The sequence below is a fragment of the Myotis brandtii genome, unplaced genomic scaffold, assembly GCF_000412655.1.
Source record: "Myotis brandtii unplaced genomic scaffold, ASM41265v1 scaffold576, whole genome shotgun sequence".
NCBI classification, from domain to species: Eukaryota; Metazoa; Chordata; class Mammalia; order Chiroptera; family Vespertilionidae; genus Myotis; species Myotis brandtii.
Window position 1 is genome coordinate 332681 of NW_005370156.1, and position 10796 is coordinate 343476.

At 39.8% G+C, this 10796-nt stretch overlaps 1 protein-coding gene across 2 annotated transcripts in view; it reads right to left on the reverse strand.

Annotated features, from left to right (window-relative positions):
• Window positions 1-2563: 2563 nt before the first annotated feature.
• Window positions 2564-10796, reverse strand: part of MEIG1 (meiosis/spermiogenesis associated 1) — a 9639-nt gene continuing 1406 nt past the window's right edge. Inside the window, exons 1-3 of one of the 2 annotated variants that reach the window (XM_014549923.1) lie at window positions 9400-9429; window positions 7130-7296; window positions 2564-2906 (exon numbers count right to left, since the gene is read on the reverse strand). In XM_014549923.1, coding sequence (XP_014405409.1) covers window positions 2778-2906; window positions 7130-7267 — 267 coding nt within the window. In that variant the 5' untranslated portion in view covers window positions 7268-7296; window positions 9400-9429 and the 3' untranslated portion in view covers window positions 2564-2777. Of the gene's footprint in view, window positions 2907-7129; window positions 7297-9399; window positions 9430-10796 lie in introns of those variants that run through there. The other variant, XM_005878879.2, reaches the window with a different exon arrangement.

The following is a 10796-nucleotide window of genomic DNA, read 5'->3' on the forward strand; positions in this document are numbered from 1 at the left end:
TTTTTTTTTTTTATTCTGGGCCAGCTTTAGCTCTGAGGCCTTGCTGCTGAAAACATAGATACAATGTTGCGGTCCGAGCCTGGCTGAATGGAAGCCGGTTTCTGGGGTTTTGTTTAGCTTCTTATTTGCAACATAGTATATAGTTGCTTAGACTTGCAGATGAGAGGCCGGCAAGTGAGGCGGGGAACGTTGGAGTCTGCAGCAAGCAAGCCTCGTGCTCGCTTCAGTGCCTGGCTGCCGGCCGCCATCTTGGCTGACAGTTAATTTGCATATACTCACTGATTAGCCAATGAAAAGGGTAGCGGTCGTACGCTAATTACCATGTTTCTCTTTTATTAGTGTAGATGGGGGAGGGAGGAATCTGGTTGACTCCCAGCTTTCTGGTTTGAGCAGCTGGATACATATTTACTGAAATAGAAACCACAAGAGGAGGAGTGGATTTGGGGAAAAGGTGATGCGTTTAGTTTGGGATGTGTTAAGTTTGAAGGCCTTCAAGGGGAGATTATCAGAAACTGTTTGGCTACAGGATCTGGATCTGAGGAACATATATGAGAGGAGATTTTGGGGATGGTCTTCATCAAGGGGAGATTGGAGGTAAGGGAAAGACTGAGATGGTCTGGGGGAGTTCCACTCTGAAGACAGGAGAAAACTGATGGGCCAGCTCAAGAAATCAGGCAGGCGTTCCCTCTTCCTCACAGGAGGGAAGCCTTTTTGTTCTAGTTAGGCCTTCAAGTGATTGGACAAGACTCACCCACATTAGAGAGGGCAATCTGCTTTACTCAGTCTACCATATCATATGTTAATCTCATCTAAAAACACCCTCTCAGACACACCAGAATAAAGTTTGACCAAATATCTGGGAACTCCATAGCCGAGCATAAAATTAGCATAACAGGGTCTACCAGTGTTTCCCATCTCTTAAGTAGCATGACCTTACATGCCACGGGCTTAATGTTTAGTCCCCCCATCCTCCCCCTGGACATGTAAGGCCTAGGTTCAGTCATGGTATCAGAGAACCTGGTAACGTTCACAGTTTGGGGCAGTCTCAGCTCTTAGGCTGCAGTGCATGGAGCCATGGGCCAATCTAAGCAGCAGTATCTTGGGGAAGAAATGATGCTCTGAATTAAAGAGTCAGACTCACAATCCAAAAAAGTCATCAATGCAGAGATAAAGAATGTGGATTCAAATCCAGGGAGCCCTGGCCAGTGTCTCTGTTGATTGGAGTATTGTTGCATGCACCAAAAAGGGTTGCGGGTTCGACTCCTAGTCAGGGCACATACCTAGGTTCCAGGTTCAATCCCCAGTCAGGGTGCATATAGGAGGCAACCTATCGATGTTTCTCTTTCATATCAATGACTTCTCTCTCTTCTCTCTCTCTCTCTTTCTCTTTCTCGCTCTCTTAAAAAAAAATCCAGGGGAGAGGGAGATAATTCAAAGCAAAAAGTAGGAAGTGGAGCCAGAAATAATTCCCAGATTTGGGGAGTGTATAAGATGTTTTCACTCTTGCTGGAGTTGGGTAGGGGCTTTTAGAGTCACCAGCCTGAACCTGATGTCTTCCTACTTTTGTACCACCCTCTATGCAGGGGTCCTCAAACTACGGCCCGCGGGCCACATGCAAATACAAATATTGTATTTGTTCCCGTTTTGTTTTTTTACTTCAAAATAAGATATGTGCAGTGTGCATAGGAATTTGTTCATAGTTGTTTTTTTTAAACTATAGTCTGGCCCTCCAACGGTCTGAGGGACAGTGAACTGGCCCCCTGTTTAAAAAGTTTCAGGACCCCTGACTTAGAATATCTATCTTGTTGGGTCATATCTATATATATCTGATTGCTATGGCTAGGACTTTGAGTACTATGCTGAATAAGAGTGGTGAAAGTGGAAATAATTGTCCTGTTCCTAATCTTAAAGTATGCTGATAGCTGTGAGTTTGTCATATACGGCCTTTATTATATTGAGGTATGTTCCCTTATCCCCACTTTGCTGAGGGTATTTTATCATAAATGGATTTTTTTCAAATGCTTTTTCTGCGTGTATTGATATAATTTTTACTCTTCATTTTGTTTATGTGTTGTATCATGTTAATTGACTTGTAAATATTGAACCAGCCTTGCATCTTGAAAATAAATCCCCCTTGATCAAGTCAGATACAGCTGCAGGTGACTGAAGCTTGTTTCTGCTGGGGAAATGGGGTGCCCGTATAAAACAAACACTTGAGATGGATTCCTGCCGAGGTGTTGGGTTGCTGGGCATTTATCCATCTCCTCCCCATCAGTCATTGGCTGAAGGTTGCTCCCAGAGGCCATCATCTGTTGACATTTTTGGTCTACTCAGCAAGAGGTAAAGGATTTCTGAGGCAAGAGAAAGGATTCCTCAGCCTGCAAAATGCAGATCTGGCCGTTCAAAGTCATGGTCTTATAAAGTGGTAAAGGCTGAAGGCTTCGAGGGTAGAGCAGTCACCTATACATGATAAGCCTAACCAGTGGGATGGTTTCCAATGGTTTCCTATTTTTCCTGTGCATGATGGCTATTTTGCCACAGTTAAAATAATCGAAAGAACAGAACCGAGACAGGTACAATTTTAATGCTTCTGCAGTTACATTTTAGAGCAGAATGAGATGACTAACAGATACCAAGTTTCATGGCTTCTGTGTTTCAGAATATTCAGTTGAAGTCTGCATCTTGAATTCTTTTGTCAATTGACAAACATTTACATGATGCAGAACGAAACAATGAAATATTAAAAGGTAATGATAAGTAACACAAAGAACAGAGGCCTAGTAAGCATAAATTTTCACTTTGTGGACTTCCTTGTCCTCACATTCCCTCTGTTTGTTGTAGTAATAGAAAGTATTGTCCCTTCTCTGAAGTTTCTTCACATATCCTGTCTCTGGCCAACGATCTACCTACACATCAAAAACCAGAATACAAATATTGTCATGCGGTTTTATTTTACATAATATTTTACTACCAAATAGTTAAAAGTATAACTCGCATAAAAAGTTAAAGTATAGAATTAAGTTTTAAAATACTTGACCTCTTATGACAGTGTTACACACACCCCAAAACACATCTTAAGTCATATCCTTTTACAGCAAAACAACTAATTTGGTGCTCTCTAGATTCCAATTTCTAGATTTAAATTTCTACTCACTTGCCAAGATAGAAAAAACATTTTAAATACTCTAAACTTTATTCAGATGTTTTAAAATGATTTCAAACATTATTACTTCTTAATTTCTAAAAGTAATACCCCAGGAGGGATTAGGGCTACGCCCAGACCCCATTCTGAAAGCACCTAGAGCTGACTGTTGATGGTGCGAGAGTGACTAAAGGAAGCAGCTAGACTTCATAATATTTAAAGGGCCGTGTGTATTTCCTCACATCTATATTTCAAGTTTACTTGAAACTGAATTGAGTTTACCTTGAAAGTCAATTTTTAATAGAAATTGGAGGTCATAAATATAGTCCTCAGCAGTCTTTCTTACCTTCCCCCACTATTCTTTCAAGTATGTCTTATTGCTTGGCTTACTGTATGGTCTGGCCTGATCCAGTTTGGACATTTTCCTCCCATTCCTCTGCAAATTCATGTTATGCCCCCCTTAATCAGGTCGGTGTGTTTCTGTGTGTGTTAGGTATGTTTGCTTTTTCTGGATTTTGTGAGATGTGCTCTCATTGCCAAAAGTCTGTTATTCAGGTTTCATGGTCTAGAAAACAAAACCCTGTCCTTCAACACCATCTGTACAGGCAGCTTCACTTCCCATAGTCCCCTCTTATAAATCATCATTTCAATGGGAACATGAATATAAAGGAATACACATCGTTTATGTTTAACAGTGCGTTTTCATTTTCTTCTGTTGTCTCATTTATTTGTCAAGTAGCAAAAATAGGAGGCAGCATATCTGAAAAACCTCAGCAGGCTCTCTGACATATACACTATAGAAAAAAAGTCATAAATTCTATCACTTAGGTCAGGCCTGTCTTTTGTATCTTCTGTTGCACTCAGCAGTGAAAGGAAGGTGTTCTCAAGTCACCACGAACAGCCCTCTTCCTCGTGGGACCAGTAGCAGGTTCTTGTTCATTTACTAGGGTCTTGAACATCATCTCATGTAGTGAAGAAACAGTATGTACAACTGCTGCTTCTACAGAACATCCAAAACTACTTCCTATGGAACAAAAGGCCTCCAAACAGCTATATTGGTTCTGCACTTATCAACATCTTTGCTATTTCATCATTTTTTCTTCTTAGCTTTTTACTTAATCACTCCCATTCAATCTAGGAAATCTTCATCCTGAAAGTATATGGAGCGGAGAGATAAGGTCCTCAAGCCCTACTCCCCTCAGCCGGGGCTGGGAGAGCAATAGCACTAATACTGCCCATAAGGTGAGTGCCTCAGGTCAGGACAAGGAACTTCACTCATACCCTTTAGACCGCTGGTACATGCCAATCCAAGCAAGCCTTCAGTCACCACCCTATCCATCCTCTAAGGCCCACAGCAAACGCCTCTGGGGACATGAACCCTTTTGGGAAGAAAGTCCCCAAAGGAAGTGATATTTACCATCCTCTGGATTCCTGTGCTGTTTCTTTTAAGGCATACCGGGTGTCCCAAGAAAATGTATACACACTTTAACAGCTGATAGCTCAATTTTGAAAATGAAATGTATTTAATAAACACTGCCTTTGTAATTATTTGAAGTGTGTGTATACATTTTTTGGAATACCCTATATACTTTGACATATAAGGTTTTATTGTTTTTGTCATCCTCAATCTTCAAGATATAAGAATAATAAATGTTATCATTCATTAAACACTATTCATTCACTCAACAAATGATCACTGAGCACTGCAATGTCAGGCACTTTAACACATGCCTTCATTTCATTCCTGTGACAATTTTCTGTCGGAGGCACTGCCATCACAATCTTGCAGTTGAGCTCAGTGGAGTTAAAAGCCTTGTGTGGGATTACCCAGCTAGTGAGGGGGAGAGCCAGGCTGCAACCCTTGAACAGACCAATTGCAAATCCTGTACTCTTCCCACCAAATTTGAGGTCAGGCAAGGCAAGTGCTTATATTTTTTATTTCCTAAAGCACTTGGCACAGAAATTTGCACGTGGTAGGTACCCAATAAACATACTACTGAAGTGAAATGCAAACTCTCCATAACTGTAAAGTCATACAGTGAATAGTGTTGTTCTTTCCTTCATAATACACACACACACACACCCTTCTCATTTGGGGACTTCCACTTTAAGGATGTTCTTATTGTCCTCTTAAATCTGATTTTACCTCAATTACAATAGTATTGTGTGTGTATGGGGGGGCGGGGTATAGGTGCAGCTATGCCTATATGATCACATCATCTCTATGATCCTGGGTCTTTTATACCTTTTAGGGGCATCCCAATCTTAAGGCAAGGTATGAAGCTTGTTTTTGAATAGCATTAAAATAGTCATGCTTGTGTTTTATCTGTCTAAAATCCATAGATAATACAGTAATGAAGAATACCTTTTGGTAAGAGATGTCAGAATATTGATACAGTTAGCCCTTTGTATCTGTGGGTTTTGGATCTGCAGTTTCAACTAATCGCTCATTGAAAATGTTGGAAAAAATGATCTCAGAAAGTTCCCAAAAGCAAAGCTTGAATTTTCCATATGCTAAGCACTACACTGAATCCACACAAATGAAGTGATGTATAGGTATATCCTGCTGTAGCCTATCTGAAAATATAGATAATATGCAAATACTATTCCATCCTATATAATAAAAGCCCAGCAACCGAACGGTGAAAGGTGAAACGACCAGAACAACCAGTCGACCAGTCACTGTGACACGTACTGACCACCAGGGGGCAGATGCTCAATGCAGGAGCTTCCCCCTGGTGGTCAGTGTGCTCCCACAGTGGGAGCATCGCTGGGCTGACTGGGATGAGCAGTGCTCCCACAGTGGGCCGATCCCCGCAGGCCATGCCCCTCACCAGTGCATGAATCTCATGCACCGGGCCTCTAGTTTTATATAAGGGACTTGAGGGATCCTGAAACCAATCCCCTGGGACACTGAGGGATGACTGTATATGAAAATCACAGTCATCAAATATTAATTTTATCAGTGTTTATAATTTCGTTCCTCACCAGCCCTACTAATATCTGTCAAATTAATATGCATTAAATTAAAGGGTCTAGCATATGTTAGCTCTGCAATGCCTCCAATTTCTTTTCCTATCTACTTTTAAAGGAAGTATTAAGCAAAGATCAAAGGAAAAAGAAAATATAGAGAGCTGAAAAATACACATGTGAATTAGTCTCTAAAAAATGGAGTTAATACTAAAAAAAAAAAAAAATATTAAATAATTGAATAAATACTTTGTTGTAACCCCAAATCTGAGCATTAAAACACATTTATGGCCCTGATCGGTTTGGCTCAGTGGATAGAGCATCGGCCTGGGGACTGAAGGGTCCCGGGTTCGATTCCAGTCAAGGGCATGTACCTTGGTTGCGGGCACATCCCCAGTAGGGGGTGTGCAGGAGGCAGCTGGTCGATGTTTCTCTCTCATCAATGTTTCTGACTCTCTATCCCTCTCCCTTCCTCTCTGTAAAAAATCAATAAAATATATTTAAAACACATTTATGAATACTATATATCATATTCTTAAAAACTCTTGTCTCCTAGTATCTGGTAGAAAGAATGAATTTTTTAGAACCCCATTATAAACTGGTGCCATGTCTAGATTCTAATCTAGTTTATGAAAAGCAAAGTCAAGAGAACCTGGAAAGGACTACCAAAGTCAGGACTTGTTCTCTAATGGTTTTTTGTCACATGTGATCCCCATAATAAACAGAATTTAACCCCTTTACAATTCGTGGTCAAAATTAAAATGAAACTGGCATTTAGCAGAGTATAGTTGTTCAATAAAAGCTAGAAATTTCTTAATATTTCCATGCTAAGGGACCACCCCTTTCCTCATTCTGCCTAAAAATCACTTTTTTGGGCCTTAGTCTACTCTTCAATAAAACGAGAGAGCTGGATAAGAATTTCCTTTCAGTTATCCTCTAGTTCTTTGTTTTATTTTAAAACTTTCACCATTGAACTAACTCATTTTGAGCTCAGATTTATAGAGGGATAAAACTTACCACAGAAACTTGTTTTACTTGTTTATATTCAATTTCATCCCGATATCCTGCTTGTTGAAATCTGTACAGATTTTCAATTTCTTCTGACCATTTTTTGGCACGAATTATTGATTTGGGTTTCATGTCAGAACTAGCCATGGCTACAGAGATCTTATTGCCAATTAATTCTGAAAGATGTTAAAACAAAATTAATAGATGACATAATAGTGACAATTTGAAAATCCCTTTAAGAATGAACAAAATTAGCATTTAAAAATAATTAAGAGTCCAGAATCCCACAGACAACAGTATGGTGATTGCCAGAATTGGAAGAGGAGTGGAGGAAGGTAGGAGAAGGTAAAAGGGAGATAAAAGGTAATGGAAGAAGACTTGACTTTGGGTGGTGAATTCATGATGCAATATACAGATAATGTATTATAGAATTGTGCACTTGAAACCTGTATAATTTATTAACCAATGTCACCCCAATAAAATCAATAAAAGTTAAAATACATATATTAAAATGTAATCATTCAATTCCAAGATTGAGAAGGATTCATGCTCTATTTTAGAAATAAAATAAGTCCTGAAAGATACATAGATAACTTTTTATTTCTTCATCAAATAAAATTGCATTCACAGTCATGGAGTGATATCCTAAAGGCTGGATACTAATTCTGTTGTTCCAGGCAATAGTTTACAAATTTTTGAAATCACACATTTTTTACTGCTCAGTAGAACGTCATAATATCCCACCACCTGTGCTCACTTCAGTAGCACAAATACTAAAATTGAAACAATGCAGAGAAGATTAGCATGGTCCCTCACAAGATGACATGCAAATTCATGAAGCAAGTGCTGCTCCATAGAGGTGTCGCCTGCAGAACAGCTCTTCCACTATAGTCACAGCTGGTCCTCACAGCCAATTGGCCTGGAGATCAATTTCTCCCAGTGATACCAACAGCAATCAAGGCTCTACTACAACAAGACTGGGCACACAGCCCACACAGGGGCGCACCAAGAGTGCCCATCTCAGGTGACTGGGGAGGCTGAGCCAATGGCCCTACAGGACACCTATTACAGAAGGGCACTCTACCAATTTCAGGAGACATAACAGCTCTACCTAATACATAGAATTAAACACAGGGAAGCAGCCAAAATGGGAAGACAAAGAAACATGTCACACATGAAACAAATGGAAGTAAGCAAACTACTGAATACAGAGTTCAAAACAATGCTTATAAGGTTGCTCAAGGATCTTAATGAGTTTCAAGGGACTTAATGAGAGCTTTAAGGGACTTAATGAGACTTTCAAGGATCCTAGTGAGAATGTCAAAGAAATGAAGAAGGACAAGTCAGAAATTAAGCATACACTAACTGAAATAAAGAACAATTTACAGGGATTAAACACTAGAGGATTCCAAGAATAATATCAGTGATTTGGAATATGAGGAAGCAAAAAACATCCAATCAGAAGAGCAAAAAGAAAAAAGAATCCAAAAATGTGAAGACAATGTAAGAAGCCTCTGGGACAACTTCAAGCGTACCAAATTAGAAGTATGGGGTGCCAGAAGGAGAAGAGAAAGAGCACGATATTGAAAACCTATTTGAAAAAATAATGACAGAATACTTCCCCTACTTGTGAAAGAAATAGGCTTACACGTCCAGGAAACACAGAGAGTCAGAGAGTCCCAAACAAGGGGAACCCAAAGAGGCCCACACCAAAACACATCATAATTAAAATGCCAAAGGTTAAAGACGAAGAGAGAATCTTAAAAGCTGCAAGAGAAAAGCAGTTAGTAACCTACAAGGGAGTGCCCATATGACTCTCTGCTAATTTCACAACAGAAACTTTGCAGGGCAGAAGGGATTGGCAAGAAATATTCAAAGTGATGAATAGAAAGGACCTACAACCAAGATTACTCTACCCAGCAAAGTTATCATTTAGAATTGAAGGACAGATAAAGAGCTTCCCAGATAAGAAAAAGCTAAAGGAGTTCATCACCACCAAACCAGTATTATATGAAATGCTGAAGGGTGTTCTTTAAGAAGAGGAAGAGGAAGATGAAGAAGAAATATGAACAATAAAATGGCAATAAATACATATCTATCAACAATTGAATCTAAAACTCAAAATAAGCAAACCAGAAATCTAATGAACAAAATAAACTGAGAAATAAAACAGAACCAGAGGCATGGAAATATGGAACAGACTGACAAGTCTCAGAGGGAAGGGGTGACGGGGTGTGAAAAGAGATTAACCAAAGATCTTATATGCATATATGTTTTACCTATGGATACAGACAATAGGGTGGTAAGGGCTTGGGGTGGGGCAGGAACCGGTGAAGGGGGGGTCTATGGGGAAAAAAAGGGAGGCATCTGTAATACTCTCAACAATAAAGATTAATTTTTTTTACTTTATTAAAAGGAGTCTTATAATAAATGTTTTTACATGTGTAATAAATTTAGCTTTATCTGGATTTAATGGGGAGAGGGGAATAGGAAATGGAAATAAAATTGACAGAATTGCTAAGTTTCAGATAAATGTTTCTTTAATATAAAAGATGGAGCCTAAAATTCCCTCAATCCTATATAATAAAAGGGTAATATGCAAATTGACCCTAACAGCAGAACGACTGGGAGTGACTGGTCACTATAACACACACTGACCACCAGGGGGCAGACACTCAATGCAGGAGTTGCCCCTTGGTGGTCAGTGCACTCCCACAGGGGGAGCTCTGCTCAGCCACAAGCCAGGCTAACGGCTGCCAGCACAGCGGTGGTGGCTGGTGGTGGGAGCCTCTCCCACCTCCTCAGCAGTGCTAAGGATGTCCGACTGCAGCTTAGGCCTGCTCCCCGCTGGCAAGTGGACATCCCCCGAGGGCTCCCGGGCTGCCAGAGGGATGTCTGACTGCCAGCTTAGGCCCGATCCCCTGGGGAGCGGGAGCAGGCCCAGATGGACATCCCCCAAGGGGTCCCAGACTGCGAGAGGGCACAGGCTGGGCTGAGGGACCCCCCCCGCCCCCGCCCCAAGTGCACAAATTTTTGTGCACCGGACCTTTAGTGGTTAATAAAAAACATAATGAAGGCTGTGTAATTTGTTTTAACTCCATGTATAAATCACACACAAATACTGATTCACTTTTGTCTATCAACAATAAGGACATTGGTCTTATGCTTCCTCCTATCTCCTGTTGATTTTTGTTACATTACTTATTTAACATTTTAAAGTTGTTTGAACTTAGCTCCAGATTGAAATGAATTGAAATGAAGTCATCTGAGTCATACAGTTCTTACTCTGATCAAGGTAGCAACTACCTAAGTGGATATATCATTAGTGTTTTTTTTCCATTTTTTGCAATGTGCATACCAACATATATATTTACTAGACCAAAGAAAATTAAGGTAATGATAAATTTGATATTTTTAAAATCTTTGATCTGTATTAATTAGATTCAGGCTCATGTTTCATTTTAAGACAATGCAATGTTATGTTGCTGTATAAATTTATATAAAATTTGGAATACCTACAAAATAATAGATAAACCATATTTCAGTAAACTCTTGTCCTTCAATTCTATTTATTTGAATGTGAGGTTCACTGTGTCATTGCTGCACAACATACTAGACAGATAAGACCAACAAGTGAGTTGGACACATGGCATAGCCCAATAATCCATTAACATAT